The 23,797-nt window shown below is 51.7% G+C and overlaps 1 protein-coding gene and 1 pseudogene across 1 annotated transcript in view; one reads left to right on the forward strand and one right to left on the reverse strand.

Moving 5' to 3' along the window:
* BACE2 (beta-secretase 2) overlaps positions 1 to 22,304 on the reverse strand; it is an 87,762-nt gene extending 65,458 nt beyond the window's left edge. The window contains exon 1 of the mRNA XM_036100912.2: positions 21,930 to 22,304. Within this exon, the coding sequence (XP_035956805.2) occupies positions 21,930 to 22,223 (294 nt within the window). The 5' untranslated portion in view covers positions 22,224 to 22,304. The remainder of the gene's footprint in view (positions 1 to 21,929) is intronic.
* Positions 11,138 to 12,013, forward strand: LOC118541311 (large ribosomal subunit protein eL22 pseudogene; annotated as a pseudogene).
* Positions 22,305 to 23,797: the final 1,493 nt, after the last annotated feature.

The raw sequence follows: 23,797 nt of genomic DNA on the forward strand, positions 1-23,797 counted from the left end.
CATTTTTAAGTACACAGGTCAGTGCTGTGCAGCCATCTTCACCGTCTACCTCCAGAACATGTCCATCTTCCCCAAACTGAAACTCTGTCCCCCATGAGACAGTAACTCCTCCTTCCCTCCTCCAGCAGCCCCCCCACCGGCACCCACGTCCTACTTTCTGACTCCATGAATCTGACTACTCTAGTGCAATCAACCCAGTATTTCTCTTTCTGCATCTGGCATATTTCACTGAGCCCAATGTCCTCACGGTTCACCCACATTGTAGCAGGTGTCAGAAGTCCTTCCTTTTTAGGGCTGAGTAATAATCCGCCGTATGGATTCATCACCATCATGCTGCGTCTGTCCATTCATCCATCAACAGACACTTGGGTTGTTTCCACCTTTTGGCTGAATAATGCTGCTAAGAACACAGGTGTACAAATATCTCTTTGAAAGTGTTTCAAGTCTTTTGGGAAGATTATTTTTTTCAGCAAGTATTTCATGAGCCGCTACCACGTGCCCGGGGCCACAGAGACAAAGAAGATCGGGTGCCCCTTCCGGATTTTACCACCTAATAAGATTGAGACAAAAAAGACCAGCCTTCTCTTTTATGATGGTCTTCTGTCTCTGTTGAGGTGACTATGGGACCAGTGAGGAACGAAACGCTAGTAACGAGAGATTAATTATTTGAGGCTTATCCACTGAATTAAAGTTTAATTTCTAAGTCCTTCCCCCTGCCAATCAACACACTTCAGAAAAAAATAACTCCCTCTGTTTTAGGATGCTATCTGCCTAGTACTGTAATCAAGTTTTAATACTGTGTGAAACACAAAAGAAGGAGCACAGAGACACGGACTGCCGATCACAACCCAAAACTGTCCATACACTGTACTAGATCTAAAACTGATCAGCCAGATGGGCCTGCCAGGTTAGCCTCTCACGGTTTATTTTATGAAAATACACATACAGTACTACCATTGGGCTTCGAAAGCAGAAAGCATGACTTAAGCCCTAAGTGTCACAAGGGTACGAACACCTTCTAGCAACACTGACAATTACACACAGTGAGTGCTAACCCATGAATCCTCACATCTGGCTCACTGTGGGACGGGATGCAGCCTTTGCAATGACCATCTCTTCTTTTTTTTTTTTTTTTTAAAGATTTTATTTATTTGAGAGACAGAGTGAGAGAGAGAAAGAGCACAAGAGGGGGGAGTGGGAGAGGGAGAAGCAGACTCCCTGCTGAGCAGGTAGCCCGATGCGGGACTCGATCCCGGGACTCCAGGATCATGACCTGAGCCGAAGGCAGTCGCTTAACCAACTGAGCCACCCAGATGCCCAATGACCATCTCTTCTTAAAATCTAAACTGTTACCTCCATCTTGCCTCACCTCTTTGCATGCTGTCTGATCGGCCCAAACCTAAAAGGAGTAACACAGAAAGGCCACTGTTTTGGGGCTTGCCAGCCTTGCTAATTTCAGGCCAGCCATTTAAGAAACCGGCTACTTCTATGTGGTTTGTAAAAGGCTTTGATGGTTTTTTCTCGTTAAACCCATGAGGGGGAAAAAATGTTTTAATAGGCATATGGCGATCAAAGAGATCATTCTCTGCTAAAAAGATTTTTTAAAGCCCTTCCAAGTAAATTCCTCTCAGGAAAGACATTAAATCTGAATCTCCATTGATCTCCACATTTTTATGGTGTCTAGATATTTTGAAAGAATGCTAACCCAAAGGAGAAATGACGGATGCATCCCTCTTTTGTTTCCACGCCAGCGAAGCATAGACATTTTCCTAATTACGGTGTAGAACAGCCACACAGAAACCTTCCAGAACATTCTAGAAATGGGAGAAACTAAGACTTGGCTAGAAAGATTGCAACATAATTAACCTTGGCAAGATCTCCAACACACGTGAGAGCTTTTCTGTACCATCACTAAAAGCCCCTGGCGCAGCAAACATAGAGACAGACACCATCATCCACCTCCTCCTAACTCCCGCCGCCCGCCACGGGCATTGGAAGCCCCCCACCACCCACGCAAGACAGCACACCACCAATGCCCCCAACTCTCCTCCATATCATCCACTTGTCCCTGCCAGGATCACTCCCGCCTGCTTACAAACAGGCTGTTCTATTTTCCATCCTAGGAAAGAAAACAGCACACAACTGTCTTAACCCCAGAGCCTCCTCCAGCCACGGCCCCGTGCCTGGGCGCTCCAGCAGTGAAGCCCCTTGCAAGAGGAGACTGCACTCCCGGCTGCCAAATCCCCCGTCCCTTCCACCTGAACCCAGGGGACAGCTCTTCTCCGCATCATGTGCCAAGGCCAACCGAAAGACCTTCTGTCCCTTGGCCACCGTGGGATTTGGGCCTGTTCCTAACTCTCTGCTTCCCCGGGCTCTGGGACGTGTGCACCTTCCAGCTCCCCTCCCACGTCCCTGCTGCTCCTTCTCAGGGACCCTCGGCTGATTCCTCCCTCACCTCCCCAGCCTCCAAGTTTTGGGGTGTCTCAGGGCCTCTCTGATCTGTCTCTGCTCACAAGAGACTGCATCTCAAGCCACGGCTTCACCCAGCTGCTCTGCAGTCAACACTCAGACTTATATCTCTGCCTGGGACCCCTTGTCTGAACCCCACATGCATATTCAGCTGCTCTGGGACCACTCACCTTGCATGTTATAAAAGGCGTCTCAATTTGGCATTTCCAAAACCAATCTCCTCATTTTACCTTCTTGACCACGTAGCTCTCAGCAAGAGCAATGCCCCCCTTCCTGCTTGTCTCCTGCCTCCGCTCCCACAGCACGCCCACCGTGCTCCAACTGGAGCCTGCCCGGGGCTCCGCCAACGTGGAAGCACACGTCCTTCTCAGGGCCTGGGCCTGGCTGTTCCCTCGGCCTGGAACACCCTTCCCCACGGACCTCACTCCCTCTCCCTCCGGGCCTCTGCTCGAGCGCTGCCTCATGAAGAACCCTTCCCCGGGCCAGCCTACAGAACGCAGTCACACCTCCCTACTCCCCGCACGCCTCTGTCTGCGCTGTAATCCACCTGGATTTGTCCGTCTCTTCCCACTAAACGTAGATCCGAGAAGGCCAGATGTGTCGTCTCTGGCTCGCTGCCGCACGCTCTGTGCCCAGAACAGGGCCAGGCAAGTAGAAATAACACGTCACGTATCTGCTGGATGCAGTCAGTCACCTGGGACTTACAGTAACTGCCTTACAAAACAATACCCAAACTCCGACACTAGGCTGGATTTTATTAGGAAACGTAAAAACAGAAGAACTGAAATGAATCTGAGGGGTCACTGTTCTATCCACCGGAATCACTCCAGGAGCTACTACCGGTCATCTCCAACCCACAGAGCAGAACCTGGAATCCACACTTCTAACAAGGTCCCAGGTGACCTGCCAGCCAGCCAGGAACGGGGACCACGGACGCAGTCCAACCCCCCGTAACACGGCACCACCACCCAGAGCCCCCCAGAAAGCTGCTGACCTTTCTGCCAAACTCCTCAGCCAGGGGAAGCTCACTACTTGCTGTCCCAACTTGTTCTAAGTCTAGAGCATCTGTTTGGGCACGTTCTTCTTTTCTCAGTTTAATTCAACAAATACTTATTTACTCATTTATTTTTAAAGATTTTATTTATTTATTTAACAGAGAGAGAGCGAGAGCAGGAACACAAGCAGGGGGAGTGGGAGAGGGAGAAGCAGGCTTCCCGCGGAGCAGGGAGCCCGATGCGGGGCTCGATCCCAGGACCCTGGGACCACGACCGAGCCGAAGGCAGATGCTTAACGACTGAGCCACCCAGGCGCCCCTCACAAATATTTATTGAGGATGGATTCGGTGCCTGTCCTCATGGAGCTTCCACGGGGCTAAAGAGCTGACGGCCCCCACTGCTTCCCAGCAGACCCACGTGTGCACTCTGTCGATTATCGGAAGTTGAGAGTGTGTCCTCCCTAGAGCCCACGGTACCCCTCCTCTGGGGCCGGATGGGATGCACATCTTCCTGGAGGTCTCCAAGTGTTGGTCATGTGACGTGACTTCCTACCCCTTCCTCATTGAGGTACCTTCCCAGGGCCCCACTGAAAGTCAATATCCAGCCTTCATTTATCACCTTCCAACCATCCGCTAATCAAACATCTAATTATCGTGCTTGCTTATTAGCACAGCCCCTAAGCAAGGATGACAGGCAAATTCATGAAGCGTCCCATGTTTTCAAAAGAGGGGATTAAGAGTACATTTATCATAATGAGCACTGAGTAATGTAGAGAACTGTTGAATTACTATATTGTACACCTGAAATGAGTATAACTAATTTAACTAATAAAAAAAAATCTGATTCTCTATTTCCATACATATCAACTAACCTTCCACGCCATGATACACACACACCACACTGGGCGATGATCACCTCTGCCCACTGATCACAAACACCTGTGAAAACAATTCGTAGTAAATACTGTCTTGTGTGATTTCACAATTCCTTAAGACATTAAAAACTATATAAAAGCCAACATCAGACAAAGTTAGGATTTGTACTTCATGAAGACTTTTAACCCTCCAGTACACACTGCCCCATCGCATCAGGGCCCGCTGCTATCAGCATCCACCTGAACTTTTAAAACAATCGACTTTTTTTTTTTTTTAAGATTTCATTTATTTATTTATTTGAGAGAGAGAGTGAGAGAGTGAGAGAGCATAAGCAGGAGGAGCGGCAGAGGGAGAGGGAGAAGCAGACTCCCCGCTGAGCAGGAAGCCCGATGCGGGGCTCGATCCCAGGACCCGAGATCATGATCTGAGCCGAAGGCAGACGCTTCAGGGACTGAGCCACCTAGGCGCCCCAAAACAATCACCTTTGAGTTTTAATTACTGACAATGATCCTAAAGAACGCTGGGCTCGCCAGCCTGGAAAATTCCTGGTGGAAATTGCCAAAACGGACTCCATCTTGACCTCCTCCACCATCAGAATAGATTTCCCTCAGAAGGACTGTGAGCGTGGACTCCAGAAAAGCGTTCCACCTCCTGACCTCCCGTGCTGGTTTCCATGAGGGCCCGCAGCTGTGGCCGGGAGCGGCCGTGCACCCCCACGCGGCCCAGCTGCACCCCTCGGGGCTCCTAGACACAACAGACGTGGAAGCCGGCTGCTGCGTCTTCAGTCTCCCCGGGGGAGGCTGCCAGGTCTGAGATCAATGCACTGATCAATCACTGCTGAGATGGAGGCGAGACCGTAAGAGTCCAAGCTGAAAGCCTCCTGCGCCTAAGTGCCAGGTCTTGGACAAAACAGTCCCGTCCTTTTGGACTCAAGTGCACAGAAGGGCAGGCAGCGAGCTGGCCCTGGCCTTTGGGTAGCTGGCTATAAAAGATGTAATCTTCGGATGGGCCTGAATGTCACAATTTTGCCCCAAGTGGATGGGTCTTGATTTGAGAAAAATAAATAAGCTTAACTCCGTTAAACGTGCTTCCCTTCCGTCTAGCGTGTGCTGAGAGGAGTGGCTGTGGGTGCCCCGTGGGCTACCTTAGCATTCATTTACTCAAGAACCAACACTTAACAGGACGAGTGTGTTATGGTCCAGAAAATAAAGGCAGGTGGCATCTTACAGCAAAGGGTCCATTCTATCACGGAAGGCCCACTCCGTCCTCCTTCCTGCCAACATAAACCGGCCTGGTGAGCAACGACCACGTGGGAAAAGTGGGGAGGACCTCCGGGGGGCCACAGGCGCTAGGACTCCATCACAAACCGGGAGGGAGACAGCGCGTATCACTTGGCTCAGCCTGGCGTCTTTTTTTTTTTTTTTTTTTAAGATTTTATTTATTAATTTGACAGAGAGACACAGCGAGAGAGGGAACACAAGCAGGGGGAGTGGGAGAGGGAGAAGCAGGCTTCCCGCCGAGCAGGGAGCCCGATGGGGGGCTTGATCCCAGGACCCTGGGATCGTGACCTGAGCCAAAGGCAGATGCTTAACCGACTGAGCCACCCAGGCACCCCGGGAGTGGGATTTATACACCAGCTTCTCTCATCCGACCAAGCCCAATCCCAAGCCAAGGGAAAAGGGAGTCTGAGCAGTGCAGTTCCCAGAAGCTGGCCACCCAGACAGGACAGAAGGGCCTGTCCCAGTAAAACTCCCTCCTCCGTAGGACCCCTGTGTGGTGCCATTTGCACGGGGGCACCCCAATCAGTTGCCACCCACAGAGGCATCCCGAGCACCTTGCTCCTAGCTGGCCTCCTCTTCCTCTCCCTTCCAGCAGCATCCCCCAGAAGAAGGTGGGGAGGAGGGCAGGAATGGGAATTGAGGGAGGATGGACAGGAGTTAGAAGGTGGGGGCGGCCGACCCGCCACCCCACATGCACAGCTGGGAAAAGAGGAGAGCGGAGCCAAGCTGGACCCTGCCTTCTGAGATTGCCCATAAACAAGTGGACAGCACAGAAACAAAGCGGGGGTCACTCCCGTCCGCTGGCTGGACAGAGGGGAGAGACACGCCACACACAGGCTCTGCGTGGCAGATCACTGCTAGGAGTTGATATTTACGGTTTAGATCAAGCTTTCGATTGTCCAGTGCCATTCTGGGGCTGCTCTGGGAGAGAAGCTTATTGGAGAAGGCAGCCGGTACATCCTCCAGAAGGCCGAGTGTCCAGAACAGTCCAGCGAATAAACCAGTGGATGACTGTTTACTGGGCATCTGTGCTATTCCAAGACACACACGAACTCAGCTCACTGACAGGCAGTTTCTCTTAAATCAAACCAGCCCCCGACTCCATACAGGGCTCCCGAATTCTCATGGACTAGTGACTGAAATTTTTTGGATAAACTACTGTAACAAGGAGAATATTTTGGGGGCACCTGGCTGGCTCAGTCAGTTAAGCGTCTGCCTTCGGCTCAGGTCATGATCCCAGGGTCCTGGGATCGAGCCCCACATCGGGCTCCCTGCTCGGCGGGAAACCTGCTTCCCCCTCTCCCACTCCCCCTGCTTGTGTTCCCTCTCTCACTGTCTGTCAAATAAAAAAAAAAAAAAAAAAAGAACTAAAATTCCTTGGGGCGCCTGGGTGGCTCAGTCAGCTGGGCATCCAACTCTTGGTTTTGGCTCAGGTCACGATCTCAGGGTCGTGAGATTGAGCCCACGTCAGGCTCTGCTCCCAGTGGGGAGTCTGGAGATTCTCTCCCTCTGCTCCTCCCTCTCCCCCTCTCAAATAAACAATAAATCTTAAAAAAAAAAAAAAAAGAACTAAGATTCTTTGGAAGATTTTTACACAGGCAGTAAATTCTGTTTCTAATCTTAGAGTTCAAAAGTATTTATGTATGTAGCAAACATACCATTTCTGGTGGCAGAAATCAAGTAAGGATGGAAACATGTAAAGATATCTCCCTGAAAAGACCTCTCTCCGTAGCAGGAGTTTCTTACGAAAAGGCAGTTTCTAAGTCCGTGTGAAAGTATCACCTGAAAGGGACCTGCCTGAACTGTTTATTATTTTTTTCAGTATCTACTAAGCAGCATACCCCTGCCAGCCACTTGTAATCACAGTAAAAGCCAGCAAATCTGGCCCGGTGGCTTTTTGGGAAGTGAAAGCATGTAACTCATCTGTAGAGGTCTTGAACTTTCGACAGAGCAGACCCACAATGTGCTGGAGCCTGCAAAGTGCTCGGCGGGCTGTCACAGCAGAGGAACGGGTGTGGGAGCAGGGGTGGTGCTCACTGAGCTTAACCATCACCTGGCTCTGGGGATCCCTGTCCCGGACGATCTCGAGAGAGGAGAGAGAGAGAGGGGCGCTTACATGTGCCTACCCGCTTTGCCAGATGCACGCTCTCCTCTCTTCTCCACCTGGCCTTCCTCACTTGAAGTCTTTAAAGAGGGTCCTCGCTCGCTCACGGACGCATCGTGCCCCACGTGTCGGTGTGCGGCATTTCCCTCCCCCGGCCCCCTCCCCATGAACATCCAGGTTGTCTCCAGCCGTTTGCTGGTGCAGGTGACATCACAAATAGCCGTGGGGATGCAAATTTTTACAGTTTTCCCCAATGTAACTTTGTGTAAACGCCCAGAAGTGGGTTTGTGGGTCAAAGGATACATGCACATGTGATTTTACTAGATATTTCCAAACTCCCCTCCGTAGCCTTTGTATGACAGGAGAACATTTTAGTAGAACTTTCCCTTGTTCTACAACTGCCTTCAAACACACTTAATTGTTCTTCCCCATCCCTGAATGGAACCTTGGGCAAAGACTGTTTTTTTCCAACAGCTTTGTAGTAATTCATTTATTTCTAGGCATTAGAAGTCCAGTCCAATCTAAAGACAAAGCTTAAGGTCAAAGCTCCTATCTGGCATCCAACACCATGGGCCCACCTTAGGCTCAGAAATCTGCAGTGGGGAAGAGGAGGCATGGTGGGATTCACGTCTCTTTCCCCACCTGGCTCACAGCAATGCCTGAAACAGGAGGGAAGGAAGGTTTGGGGAAGAACGTGCTCATCTGACGTCATGACTGGTACGTTCTGGGAGTGGCTGATGCCTACACACTCACCCTCCTGGGGGGTATTTAGTAGGTTCCTCAGAGCCCTGGTCTCCCCCTCCCCCATTCCCACCACACAGAGCCCCCACCTGTACTTCCCAGTGTGGACAAAACCACGGCCCGCCCGCTGGCCATGGATGCTCCCGCCTTGGTCTCTAGAACCTGACAGTCTAGCCCGGAGGTCAGCCAACTTTTTCTGTACAGAGCCGGGCAGTGAATATCCTCGACTCTGGCAATATGGTATCTATCTCGACTCTGCCACTGCTGTGTGAAAGCACACACAGACAACAGGTAAACCACCAACCCGGATGGCTGCATTCCCAACTAAACCTTATGGAAACAGGCAGATCGGCTCATGGGCCTTAGTTTGCTGGCCCTGATCTACCCCATGCGAACTCCTCCCAGTGCTCGTCTCCTGAGGGGTCTCCCTCTGTGATGGCCAAAGCCTACATCCCTGTAACAGGGTCCCACACGGTGCTCACTGGACGTAAGCGTCTTGCCGAGAACAGCAACAAAGACACTAATGAAAAGACTTCTCAACTTCTCCTCCTCCTCCTGGGAGATTTGAAGGAGAAGAAAAGAATGACAAACTACCTTAAAGTACTTTTTTTTAAATTATCAAGCTATTTTTTTCCCCAAAAGTTATGATGCCACATCATTTGGAATGTTTTCAGCTACGAGTAAAAGCTAGGTTTCGAGCAGCTCAAACAAGCGGGGATTCTTCTCCACACCGAGAAAGGTCTAGGGACAGCTGGTATCAGATCGGCCCCTCAAAGAAAATCAGCGTCAAATCACCGCTGCTCCCCCCACCTGACTCTCAAGGTCAGAAGCTGGCTCCCTGTGCCGACCTTCACCCGCATCAAAGGCAGGAAGAGCAGAAAGACCACCCCAGCCACACCCACCACTTTTATCCGGACATACAAGCTTCCCTGAAATCCTCCAGGAGACCCCACCTTAGGTCCCCTGTCCACAGCCGAGGGCTTAGTTACGCCGGCAGCTGCAGGGACAATTGTGCTCCAGGCCAGAGAGGAGAGGGCTGAGAAGATGTTTTGGTTCAACCACCCAACTGAAGGCATCTGCCACGGGGCAGGTGACAGAGTCACCAAGACAGCCATGTTTCAAAACCTAAGCATGCACGTAAATAACAAAAGTACGTTAGGGGCCTCCGGGTGGCTCACTGGGTTAGCGTTCCACTCCTGGCAGCTCAGGTCCCCATCTCGGAGTCGCGAGACTGAGCCCCCCATCGGGCTCTGCGCTAAGTGGGGAGTCTGCTGCAGATTCTTTCCCTCTGCCCCTCCCCCCACTCCCTAACAAATACATCTTTTTAAAAAATACTCTCTATACTCAGCCTAGGCACAGCCCTCCACTTGGCCTTCTAATGCTTCCTTTTTATTTATTTTTATTTTTTTATTTTTTTTAGTAGACTCCACAGCCAACGTGGGGCTTGAACTCATGACTCGGAGATCAAGAGTCACATGCTCTGCCGCTTCAGCCAGCCAGGCGTCCCTAACACTTCATTTTTAAATGTGAAGTCAGCTAATAATCACCAGACATTTGTGGAAAGCCTCTGGCGCGAGACACAGACCAGACGACGACCCCAAGAGAAGGACTCGGGGCCAAAAGAGAAAAGGCAGGAAGCCGAAAAGAAAAACTTCAAAAAAAAACTGTAAGTTATTTCCTCAGAGAAATAGCAGATACGCAATTTGGAAACAGGAGCAAAAAGTACAACCATAAAAAGGAACATTCAGAGGGAAAAAGAAAGTGCTCTTGAAAATTAAAGAGAAAGTGGCATATATGAATACAGAGTAGAACCCAGAGACCAAGCGATGGGAAATAGTAGGAGCTCGAACTAGGAGGCCAACATCTGGATAACAGGAGGTCCAAAAAAATCAAACATTTTACTAGAAAGTTTCTCAGAATTCAACATCCTGAGCCAGACTGAAAAGACCAAGTGCTGAACATTAAAACAAACAAACAAAACAAAACAAAACAAGCCATATTAAGACACGTTGTCATGAAATTTCAGAACACTAGGGCGCCTGGGTGGCTCAGGTGGTTAAGCGACTGCCTTCGGCTCAGGTCATGATCCTGGAGTCCCTGGATCGAGTCCCGCATCGGGCTCCCTGCTCGGCAGGGAGACTGCTTCTCCCTCTGACCCTCCCCCCTCTCATGTGCTCTCTCTCTCTCATTCTGTCTGTCTCAAATAAATAAATAAAATCTTAAAAAAAAAAAAAAAAAAGAAATTTCAGAACACCAGCTCTAAAAATACGGCCTATCCAGTGTCCCCTGTAGCTCATTATCTTATATATGGTTCATATACAAAGAATCGGAAACCACAAGTGCATGGGGCTTATCAAGAGCGTCAAAGAATGCTAACTCCCCAGGATGCAGGGGGATGCTGTCTGGCCAGAGCAGCCAGGACTGCTGGGCCCTGGGGTCCGCACGCACCCCTGGGGTGGGGATCGGAGGTCATGCGGACCCAAGGAGCCACAGGAAATGTTACCGCTCACTGGCCATGGCCAGGAGCCCCACCCACAGCTCTGCTGAAGCTGGGGTGGGGCATGAGGCCAAGATTTTGAGGCTGGGCAGGCCCCTGCCTCTCTCCGGAGGCCTGAACACAAACACTAGGATGTTTCATGGCTCATAAACCCAGGACAGCGAGGTGTGTGTTCACAGCCACTGGGATGAGCAGCCCCAAGCGAGGCACCAGCTCAGGTGTGGAGGGGCAGGTGAGGATGGTCCTCAGGCACACGGGGGTGGACCCTCTATCAAGAGCCCAGCACGAGGCCTGCAACCCGACCAGCCCACAGTCTCTCCCATTTGGGTGAAACGAACAAGGAGGGGGGCTGCCACAGAGTACCATGTCCCACAGGGTTAAGAAGCCGAAGTGCAGCCCTTTCTGCCTCCGCAGCTGCCATGGTGCCCGTGAAAAAGCTTGTGGCGAAGGGGGGCAAAAAAGGGAAGCAAGTTCTGAAGTTTACCCTGGAATGCACCCACCCTGTAGAAGACGGAATCACGGATGCTGCCAATTTTGAGCAGTTTCTTCAAGAACGGATCAAAGTGAATGGAAAAGCTGGGAATCTCGGTGGAGGGGCTGTAACAATTGAAAGAAGCAAAATCAAGATTACTGCAAATTCTGAGGTGCCTTTTTCCAAGAGGTATTTGAAATAGCTCACCGAAAAATATTTGAAGAAGACTAACCTCCGTGACTGGTTGCGCGAAGTGGCTAACAGCAAAGGGAGTTACGAGTTACGTTACTTCCAGATTAACCAAGACGAGGAACAGGAGGAAGATGAGGATTAAAACTCATTTATCTGGAATATTTTGTAGGAGTTCTTAAATAAAACTTGGGAACCAAAAAAAAAAAAACAAAAGAAGCCAAAATGCAGGGGCACCTTGGTGGCTCAGTCCTTAAGTGTTTGCCTTCGGCTCAGGTCATGATCCCAGAGTCCCGGGATCGAGCCCAGCATCGGTCTCCCGGCTCAGCAGGAAGCCTGCTTCTCCCTGTCCCACTCCCCCTGCTTGTGTTCCCTCTCTCTCTCTGTCAAATAAATAAATAAAATCTTTAAAAAAAAAAAAGCCAAAATGCCCATATTTGTACTGACCAAAGGGCGATAAAAAGTATCTTACCTATTTCTGAAATGAGTGTATACTTAGGAATAAGCACACCACTTATGCTGATAAATTCTTAGGCATCAGGAAGCTTGTGGATTACATGTGAGTGTCGGTGGGGCAGGGACCTGGCCCCATCCTGTACCCCTTGTCACCCCTTGCTGCACGGCTCTCAGGCATCCCAAGGTGCCAGGCACGCAAGAGATGTTCAAAGTCTTAGGTTCAGAGCACTCGATCTTAAAAGGAGGTTTTGTGGTTGTTTTTAACCTCAAACATCATCTCCCTTTGCCCCCCAATCATTTTCTCTTGCTCAGTGCCCACATCCTCCTCTTCTGGAAAAAAGTTCAAAGTACATATATCAATGAGAAGTACACTCTGGACTGACTCACAGAGGCTTTTGTGAGTTAGATTCTAGATCACTTTGGGGAGTTAGGATTTTAAAGTATATAGAGCTTTAAAAATAAATAAATAAAGTAGAGCTTTAAAACTGTTTTGTGAAAGGCCGAAATGAGGCTCTCAAATACAGTCAGTGACAGAGAGCATTCCTTCTTTCATTCCTCAAATATTAGCCTAACCTGTGCCAACCACAAGGTCCAGGAGGGCTGTGCTGAGCCAACAGTTTTGTGCATCTGACCCCCGAGCCTCCAAATGCATGGCCCTGCCACTGTGCCTGGAGGCTTTCTCCAACCAGCTGGAGGACCCCAAACACTGAAGGTTAGCCCACTCGTGAGCAGCCCTCAGCCCACACCTGGCAGGAGCCGGGGCGGGGGGAGGGGGGAATGCCCGGTGCCCTTGCCCTTCAGTTGGGACCGCTGAGTCTGGCATCCTCTCTCGGGGATCCTCAGGGGGCTCGCGCCCCGCTGCCCACACCTTCTCACTTCTCCACCCCCTACACATGATTCCTGAGATCGCCTCCCAAATAAACTGCCCACTCTCACGCTTGTCTCAGTCTGTTTCTGGGGACCCTGACCGAAGACACTGTTAGAAAACAGGCAATGGTCTCCTGGTGCCCCGCCTCCCCTGGGCATGCTGAGCTTAATTTTCCTTTCTAATTCAGAAACTCCTGGCTAACCATATTCAGGTCCCTTCCCCCAACTCTTGACGACTCTCTCTCTCTCTCTCTCTCTCTCTCTGTAAGGACCTTGTTCTAATAAAATCTAACCCCAAAGCACAATTTTAAACTAGAGGAAAGAGGAGCTGCTCCCAAATGCTCCCAAAGCCGGCACATCGGAGGGGCCCACGGCCCATGTGCACTCACGGCATGTGCCCCCCGCCCCCGCAGGGGTACAGGGGTAGACTTCACCTGCCTGGCTTCACCCTGGAACCTGGTTCTCCCCAACCTCTCAAGGCTGGGTCTTCCCACGCTGCTGGTCACAGCCAAACTGCACCTCCCCGGAGAGCTTTCCTCCAACCGCCAGGCTGGAGCAGTCTGTCCTGACCCGTGCCCATGACCAGGTTGGACTGTCTCAGCAATCAGCGGAAATTCTGTTTACTGTCTTACAATCGGTCTTGCCAACAAGCACACAGGTTCTAGCAAAGTGTCCAGATCTTTTACTTGTTTTGGAAAATTGAGTTGATTGGGTTGTTTGCTTTGCTTTGTTGAGTTTTGAGATACAAGTCCTTGTTGACTGGTGCACCCCGGGGCTTAGAACAGAGCCTGCACATGGTAGGTGCTCAATAAAGATGCCGAATGAGAAGAACCACCATGCTGGAACGAGACAGGGCTGTGAAGATCAGGGGCGATCCGCAGGTGTCACGGTGTCCCTCCTTGCTCGTGCGTATGGCGGATACTTCTCCTGGACATCTTCCCCTCACTGCTCCCAAGCCAGCTGAGTCGACATGTTGTTTCCAGGATTTCTCGACCTTGGTACTGCTGACATTTCAGACCAGATAATTATCTGTCGGGGGGGGGGGGGGGGCTGTCCTGTGCCTTGCAGGATGTTGAGCAGCTGTCTAGGGAACCCAGGAACTGAAAAAGTAGCACTTGCATCTATACATTTATTTTCCTTTCGTTTTCCTACTAATTCATTTTTATTGATTTACAAATTATTGCTATGTGACAGAAGGAAATTTAAAAAGGACACCGTCAGCACACACGCCTTTAGAACACTTTCCCTGGAGAAAACGAAAGCCACGTTTCCAACCTGCCAAACACAAGGAAGTTTTTGGAACACAATCTGCTTGAGGTAGAGATTTGCTAAACCGGCAGAGGAAAACGCTAACCAAACAACAACATTTAGGAAGATAAAAGAACCTACCCATTCCACGCAGGGAACCACGAAGCAGAGGAGAATCTGGCCTCTCTCGTGGCTCCCAAACCGCATCCATGGGCTGGGGCCGAGCGGAGGACATGGTAAAATGCAGATGCTCAGGCCCGGTGCAGACTGTCTCACCCACTACATCTGGGCTGGATCCCGGGAAACTATTTTTAACAGTTCTACCAGGTGCTCTTAGTCCCCCCCAGGCTGGCTGGGTTTGGGGACAAGGACTGCAGTTGCGGCCAGTGAGCCCGCAGCACTTACCCTCCTCTGCCCCCTCCCCCAACCCCAGGGCCCTGAGCCAGATTCTGACAGATGCCCAGGTGTCTTACCTGCACACAGCTGCTGAAAATTAGAGCTTTTGAAAGCACTCAGAACTAGAACAGATGATAACCGGGGAGAGAGTCCTCAAAGGGATCTCAGGTCACCTGGTCAAATCTCCTAATTTACAGCAGAGGAACCGAGGAGCCAAGAGGTTCTCCCACACCAAATACTCGGCCAGCAGCACCTCTGGGATCAGCACCCCAACACCCAATTCCCAAACGACTGCAGTTCTGCCGGCTTCCCGGCAACTTGTCCGACTGCAAGAAGCTTATGGTTTCCAGGGGGCAGCCTGATGTCGTGGAAACGGCTCTGGATGCCCACTGAGACTTCTGGAATCCCACCCACTTTCCCCAAGCAGCAAGCTTCCCTTCCCGCAAGCATCCTGATTGTCCTGACCTCTCTGCTACCTGGAAAACTTTTTGATTCAATACTCTCCACCTTTCTTCCCCCTCGGCACCACTTTCTGAGGGGCTGGCTTGTGGGCGGGGCTTTTGGGGGGTTTGTGGGGCTTTGTTTTGTTTTTGTTTTGTTTCAGGCAGGGGGTTTGCATGGCTGGCAAGCTGAAGTAGCCCCCCTGCCTACCGCAAATAGGGCCATTTATCCAGTGCGGGCTTTGGAGGGGCTCCACGGTAGGAGCACGAGCCTGGCCTTAGTAAGGCCAGGTATAAATCCTCCCGCTGGGCCATTCTCGGTCTAGTGCGAAACGGAAGGAGAGAAGTTTCCCACTGCCCTTTACGGCTCCCCGGAATGATGAAGCTGGCCCAGGGCAGCACGCCTTACTCCTCAGACAGTCCTCTCTATCTTCCTAAAATGGCAATGCTGAGACTGTGTATTTCAGGTACAGGTATATGACGTGCCATACAGTAAAAATCCAAAAACGTCCAACCTGAGACCTGTGTTGGCTAGCACGCGTCAACTCATAAACAAACCTCCTAGTTGTTTCCTTAATGCGGTTACACCAGTTCTGTTTCTTTAACGTGGTTACACCCAAGAGTATTTTTGTTTCCTCTTTGAGAATTCCAAGAGCAAAAAAAGCAACTTGAGTACCAACAGGCAAAAAATCAAATAGTCCATCTGGACCAGAAGGGGACAAAGGGGCGCCAAGTGACAGTCAATCTAACTGTGCATCACACACACATTCTCCAAGGCTCGGGAAACTAGCCCAGAATATGGGGTACACACCCTTACTCACATTTCACCCATAAATACATATATACGAAGTCACAGAAGGTGAGCGGGGCTGTCCACCTGCCTCACGGTTGCATTGTTTTGCAGATAGAATCGGTTGTCACTAATGTACAATAAGCCCCAGTGTCAACATCAAGCCCAGGCTGGACAAAAAGAACAGAGTGAGTGGAGGAGTCCAGGACATAGGGCAATGGAGCCAAGTGTGAGCAGAAGCCCCACTGCTGGTCGTAGGGGAGGTCCGTAGGTTGGAGACAGAAGTGCCCATCAACACCCTGGACCCACCACCTACTTCCGCTGCACCCTGCCCGGGGCAAAAGTCAGCAGCCACCAACCCCGACCTTCAGCCTAGGTGGACCCTGAATCCAGGGGCCAAAGGCTTGACCTGCTCCATTCTGGGTCTGAGCTATAAAATAAAACCCAAGCATGCTGCCAGGCACCAGCAGGAAGGGAACGCTGCCTTGAAATGTCTGTCCTCGGGTCCAACACGGCACGTACTACCGTGTGCAGAAATCACTCCTCACAAGAGCCAACCTTAACCTCCCCCTTTGGGTTTTTAGTTAGGAGGGGCCAGCAATGTTCTAGGAGGAAACAGCCCAGAGGTTATGCCCACCTGTCTTTAACAGAGGAAATCAGAAGTCAAGAAAGCACTGGATGGGACAGGAAGAAGTACTGGAGGAGAAAGGTGTGTATTTTCTATCAAACATACTCAATAAAGAGGATTGATGGATGCCTTACAGTCTTTTTTTTTCTAAGATTTTATTTAATTATTTGAGAGAGAGAGAGCACAAGCAGGGAGGAGGGGCAGAAGGAGAGGGAAAAGCAGGCTCCGTGTTGAGCAGGGAGCCCAACGCGGGGCTTGATCCCAGGACCCTGGGATCATGACCTGAGCGGAAGGCAGACGCTTAACAGACTGAGCCACCCAGGCGCCCTGCATTACAGAGTCTTTAAAACATGAAATGCAAGCTTTCAAGCCTTCTATATCTTTATTGTTCCCAGCATGAGTATTTGTTAGTCATGGGGCAGAAGGAGAGGGAATCTCAAGCAGACTTCCCGCTGTGCACGAAGCCCGACACACGGGGCTTGATCTCATGACCCTGAGATCATGACCTAAGCAGAAACCAAGAGTCAGATGCTTAACCAACTGAGCCACCCTGGCGCCCCTAAAATAAATACATTTTTTTTTAAAAGATATGTTGAAATCCTAAACCCTGTCTTTACAGTTGTAATGAAGCTAAGATGAGGTCAGAACGGACCAGGGTGAACCTTAATCCAATGACTGGTGTCATTCTAAGAAGCAAATTTGGACCTAGAGACGCACACAAGGCGGGGGGGTGGGGGGGAGAATTTCATTTGAAGACAGACACAGAGATTGGAGAGATGCAGCCTAGAACCAAGGAACAGGGAGGCCTGTGGGCAGCCACCAGAAGCTGGGAGAGGCGGGGGAGGGAACAGGGCCCTGGCAACACCTTCCTCTGGATGACCGACCTCCAGAACGGCGAGAGAGTGTATTTCTGTTAAGTCAGCTGGTTTGTGGTGATCTGTCACAGCAGCTGCAAGAACCTAGAAACTCAAAGATCTCCAACCCGTAAGGGAAGGGCAGCACAGCGTGGCCGATCACCTGTCCGCCGCCATCACTGGGGTAATGCCACCAGCATCCCAGATGCTTCCGGCCACACCCAAGTCCTCCGCAGGTGAATGAAAATGGGTATTTTTTTTTTTTTTTAAAGTCCAAGTGCACAAGGGGAGCAGTAGTAAAGTGCTCAGACTGCGGGACGGAACCGGGCAGACCCCACTGACAGATACCCCAGCTCTGCCACTCACCAGGGGGACCTTGGACAGATTACTGGGCCTCTCCGCACCTTGCTCTCGCCATCTGATCATTAAATCGAGTAACTTCTACGTCCTTCCCAGGGCCGTTTGGAGGAGTAAATGAGACGATCTGAGCAAAATGCTTAGCATGGTGCCCACCATCCAGTGAGCCTGAAGTAAAGGTTAGCTAGTAATATTAATGGTTGTTAGCGACTTCTCAGACTGTCCCTCAGGGGCTTTGAGCAGATGCCTCGGCCCAGCCTTTCTGCCTTCCGGAGGAGGACCTGGATTTTGAATTCTTCCACCAAAGCTCAGAGCTGCTACCCGCCGCTCACAGGAGCTGGTAGGAACCTCGCTTTTGCCTTTCCTGTTCTTCAGACCCCAGAAATCTCTTCCTTTCCCATTGTCCTTAATATTTACCATCTCACTGTGTTCCATCAAATGTATTCTCGGTGCCCATCGCCTTCCTTTTTCCAGCCTCGCATGCAGTGAGCCTCATGTAATTTAGGGACACTGGATTGCTTATTCTAAAAAAGACAAACTCCTAAATTGCATATACTTGGCACATATCTTCAATCCAAAGTCTTCCAAACAATTGTGTACTAAGAAGTGGTAAGCCAATGCGCCATGATTAAAATGTGAGTCCCCAAAATAATTTCTTAGCTCCTTACGTTCGAATGTTTAAATATGAAAATCGTGTTGCTGTCTGTTTCATCCATATCAGCGGAGATGACAGAAAATCTTTCATCAGAAACCCCTAAGGGCTTTTTGAGGCCATTACAAGGTACAGAGCAGCAGACCCTTAGCATCTCCAGTTGGATTTACTGCATCAGGGTGAAATCCTTTTTTTTTAAATAATGGAAATTGCTATAATTATAATCACTTTAGAACACCATTATTATTATTAATAAGACCAAATTGCATGGTTCAAGCGGCTGCTGGTTCTCTACTGTTCGAAAGAAGTCACGTGATGGTATCAAACACCTGGCACTCATCTCCATGCCAACGTGGTCCTGCTCTCGCACCGGCTTCGGGGCACATGCCTGTGATGTCCTCAACAGTGGCAGGCAGAGCGACGAACCCCTGGCTCTTGATGAAAGCATTCAGGGAACGAGCACATGTCCAACAGTGGGCTTTCCCATGGGAGAGCAGGGGTCTGTGCAGCTCTGGTTCCGGATGACCTCTCCCTCTCCCATGCATACCTGGATCCAACCATTCAGTAGGTCACCCTGAAGGGAGGGAAACGATGAAGGGACAGCAAGGGGCTGGAGTCCATTTTTGGTCACCCATTAAATCCCTAACACCTTGGGCTTTAAGGTCCAGGGACCTCTGGCTGGAGAGGGTAGTTAAAGGCCAATTTTTTTTTTTTTTTTAGAGGGAAGATTAGGGGTGCCTGGGTGGCTCAGTCAGTTGAGTGTCTGCCTTCCGCTCAAGTCACGATCCCCAGGGTCCTGGGATCGAGCCCTGCATCGGGCTCCCTGCTCAGCGGGGAGTCTGCTTCTCCCTCTCCCTGCCGCACCCCCTGCTTGTGCTCTCTGTCAAATAAATAAATAAAATCTTAAAAAGAAAAAAGGAAAATGGGAAAAAGAAAAGGAAGCAGTAAGGAAAGGTAGCAGTAGGTAGGGGCCCAGTGGTTCAGAACTTGGCTTCTGGAGTCTAGCCACCTGGGTTGGATTGCTGGCTCTCCCTCTTTCTTGTCTGGTTCAGTCTGGGCCAGTCATTCAACCTCTCCAAGCTTGTTTTCCCATCCCCTAAATGGGTATCAGAACTGCGAGGTGGTTGCGAGGATCCCCCCAGGAGAACACACGCGCACGCACGCAGCAGGGTGCTTACCACGAGGGGAGCCCTCCACACAGTCAGGGACTATCACTTCTCCACAAATTCTTGGTTATTTAATGCCTGAACTTACAATTTCATCTTTCTCTCCACCTAAGCAAGTTTTATTTTAGGCTTAGGAGAATCAGCAGAGAATAAATGCATAACTCTTGGCCATTAACAGAGCAGGAAACCTCACTCCAAGTTCAGAAGTCACCCCAGGGCCTGCTGCAAACACCTGCTGGTGGCCGGAGACATTTCAGGAGGAGACAGGGAAGAAATGAATCCCAATGCACTTGTCACTAATACCTAACAGTTTATAGTAGGCCTCTGGAAAGATCGTACACACGGATTTTGCTATAAAACAGCTTATTACTAAATCAGGCCAAGAAGGAGGAACAGAATATTTCATTCCCCGTCAAATGTAAAAATTAAATCTGGATTGTTAAAAACAGCCTTCCCTGGAAACATGCTCATCTTTAACTGAGAAATAACCTTGAATGAACTACTTCCTTGGCCAGGGTAAAGATATAAGCACTAGGCTTCAGTACGATCCTGTTAATTAAACTTCATCATTTTAAAGTAAAGGTCACTGGGATGCCTGGCTGGCTCAACCTGCAGAGCATGCGACTCTCGGAGCTCCGGGAGGTGAGTTCAAGGCCCACGGTGGGCCTAGAACTTACTTAAAAAAATAATAAAATAAAGGTCACTGGATTAATTAATAAAGAAAAGCTATTATTTATGAAAGGTTTGTGTTCTTTTTTTTTGAGAACCCAAGAGAAATCTTATCCCCCCCACCCCCTGTTTTTCTTGAGGCTTTCTTTTCCCCTTCCTGTCTTCTCTGGAGGGAGACAGACATCAAGGACCCCTTTCATCACAGCACCCAAACTGCCCAAATCTTTACTTTAGTACAAAGACTTCCCTTCCACTCAAAAATTAACAAGAGCTCTTCCCCACAAGGCACATATTTTACAAAGGGAGAGTCATTTCCTGTTCCCAAAGATCATCCTTGAGCCACTAAAGAGGTTCATCCGCAAAATCTTTCGAAATCTTGGGAAGGCAAAAAAAGTACAAAGTTCTCATTCTCACCACGAGCGCGTGTCTTCACGTGGTGGCTCTTACCAGCACCCACACCTCTGTGGTCAAGTTAAGCTCCCTCAGCTGACGCCCTCCCCCTCCCTGCCCACCATCCCCGCCGGGAACACCAAAGACAAGGCTTCAGAGGAAAGGCAACCAGAGTTAAAGTTTTGAGAACACATTTCTGAAGGTTTTTTTTTAAAACTAATTAAGCAAGTATAGAAGTTACTCAGTAGAGTTTCTTTTTTTAAAAGAATTAGCATCGCGTCTTTCCTCTTAAGAAAGTCTTGAATAATTTAATTAGAATTACACCAAAGTCATGAGTATGTTCTATTTATGGGGGAATCATAGCTGAATTGAAACTCAAATGACAATGTTAAAAATAAAAACAAAGTATCTTGGGACTGTACTCAATTGATAAGAAAAACCTGACTTCAAATAATCACACTTAGATTAGGTAAACGTGGAAAGAGGAGGGGGGCCAAATCAACTCCAGGAATTCTGTTTCTCTTAAGATTACTGAGCCGGGGGCCATTAGTTTCTTGCAACAGAAAGTGCTAGTAAATTAAAATCAGATTAAGATAAAAAGAAGGCTGTTTGGGTTTATTTTTATTTGGTCATCGGGAAGCCACCCGGGCCCCGGAAGGCTTGCTCAGCCCGTATTTTTCCGCAGGAGCAGGACTGCATTTAGTACATTCCACACACACGTCTGCAGACGCTGGCTCCGCGCAGAGAGGCAGGGAGGCAGGGAGGCTGGGCGGGCGGGAGGAAGCCGACGAGCCAACTCCGGGAGAGGAGAGCAGCACGGCGGCCACGCGGCCCCCTCCGCCCGCAGCCAGCGAGCCTCCGCGGGCAGGGCTGCTCGGCGGAGCTCGCGCACAGATCCCTCTCCAGGCACTGCGCCTCCGGAGCCGGCCACCAGCCCCCGTAGCAATGAGACAGCATGGGGTGTGTGTGTGGGGGGCGGAGAACCGGCACCCAAAGTGAGCCCCAGTAGCCACAGCATCGCGCCCAAGGCCCACGGTGCCGGCTCCCCGCTCGCCAGAAGGGCTGCCCGTTGGAGGCGCTCGCCGCCCGGCCGCTCCGAGGGGAGGACTAACAAGTTCTTAAACACTCGCGCACACCCTCGGCTGCGCCCCGGACAGGACGGCCCGCGCTCCGCGTCCCCAGGGCGCGCGCCCCGCTCCCGGCCCCGCGGTGCCCCTCGGCGGGCCCCCACTCCGCTCTGCCGGCGTGTGGTTGGGGGCGACGCTAAACCGCGCGCCAGCACCGCCGGGCGCCCCCCCCAGAACCCCGGAAAACCTGCGGCTGCAGCCTGGGGGAGCGCAGGGGTGGCGAGGAGCGGGTCCCCCGGGCGAGCGAGCGAGCAAGCGCCAACCTACCTTCTGCGGGGGGGTTCCGATCAGCATCTCCAGGTAGTAGCCACGGCCAGAGTCGCCCTGCAGGTTGTCCACCATGGCCAAGAAGTTGGCGGCGGCGCCGCCGGCGGGCTCCAGGGCGAGCGCCAGGCCGTCCGCGTGGGGCGCGGCGCGGGGCGCGGCGGGGGTCCCGGGCCCGGGGGTGGGCGCGGCCACGCGGAGGGGCAGCGTGAGGGGTGCGGGGGCCGGCGCCGGGGCTGCGCGCAGGAGCCACTGGGCCAGCAGCGGCAGCAGCAGCGCCGGGGCCTGCGCGCCCATGCCCGCGGCGGGGCCCGGGGGGCGCGCCCGGCCGGGCCCGTCCCGTCCGGCGGCGGTGGCGGCGGTGGTGGCGGCGGCGGCTCGGCGCGGGGCTGCGGGCAGGGCTGAGCGCGCACCGGGCGGGCGGCGGCGGCTGGGAGGAGCGCCGCGGGAGGAGGACCGGGGAAGCGGGAGGAGGCGCCGGAGCCGGAGCCGCCCCAGCCCGCGCCGCCAACTTGAGCAAGTTGGTCGCCGCTGCCCCCTCTGGCGGGCGGCGGCTGCCCCGCAGGGGCCGGGCCCCTCCCCCGCGGCCAAGGTCACAGCTGAGCGCGGGGTCCGCCGGAGCACACCGGGCGCGCCCTACCCACTCTCTCGCTCGTCTCGGGCCGCGCCTCTTCCCCGGGAAAACTCGAGTCCCGAATTTCCTCGGAACGCGCCCCGCTGCTACGGCCAACGGATGTGACGAGGCTCGTCTGCTACCAGGGGGAAAGTTTCGGGAACCCTTAAAGGGGCAGCGAGGGCCTGAACTGGCCCCATGGCCCCGCGCGCGAGGGGGCCCCCGCAGCGGTGGGGGGGTGACTTGAGGGTCAGAGAGGGGAGTAGGGAATGGTCAGAGAGCCGCGAGCTTCATCAGGAGTCAGCACCTCCCCTCGCTAAGTTCGTCCCTGCCGCACTTAAGCCCACGGGAGTCTGGCTGCATCTCCGGGCATTTCCCGTGCGCTGAACCCCCGCCCCCACCCCGGTTCCTCCTCACTCCCTCTCCCCTATCCCCACTTTGGCCCCTGGCTGTTGGGGCTGGGGGGAGGCAGGGAGAGCGCGAGAGCTTTGGAGACCTCTCCCTAGAAATCTTGGGGGGAGGGGGAAGCGGGCTTGGCTGCCTTTGCTGCCGCCCGGGGCCTCGGCTCCCCCACGCGCCCACCGTTGCCGCGGGGGAGGTGGGGTCCACTGCTGGCTTTGAGCTTGGGCTTCTTCGCTCCACGCTCGTCCTCGTCCATAATGCAGACAAGAAGCTGCCGGGAGCTGCTCCTTCACCTCCCCCAGGACTCCCTCAGTCCACCGAGCAAGTTGCAGTCACGATGCAAAAATCAGGGCCGCCAAGTCTGGACCGCTGCCTCCCATCCCCGCCCCGCCGGCCCTTGGAGGATTATCTAATTAATACTTGTTTAGCGGTGCACACCAAGACCAAGTAGCGCAGTAGTGCAAACAACGAGGGTTATTTTATTTCAGGTACTAAACGCGGGGGGGCGGGGGCAGTTGCACCAGCTAAAGCCCATTGATTTCTACTGAAATAAGGAGCAGAAAAATCTTTCTACCTCCTCCGGCTGAATTATGCTGGCTGTTTTTGAAAAACAAACAAACCCATCTTCAAACAGTGGGAAGGTTGGAGCAAAGCTTCACTCCTCCCTATAATTTTCAGCTACTTCTGTTCAAGATTTGATTTTTATTCCTGTCTTCTCAATTTTAGAATCAGGTCTAACTCTGCAAGAGACCCATATGTCAGAGACCTTCAGTTGTGTATATAAGAATCCCGTTCTCTCCAAACTATATCCCAACTTTAACAAATCCCCAGCCTCAAAAAGAAAGGCCTAGTTGGG

The sequence above is a fragment of the Halichoerus grypus genome, chromosome 1 (assembly GCF_964656455.1).
Source record: "Halichoerus grypus chromosome 1, mHalGry1.hap1.1, whole genome shotgun sequence".
Lineage (NCBI taxonomy): Eukaryota > Metazoa > Chordata > Mammalia > Carnivora > Phocidae > Halichoerus > Halichoerus grypus.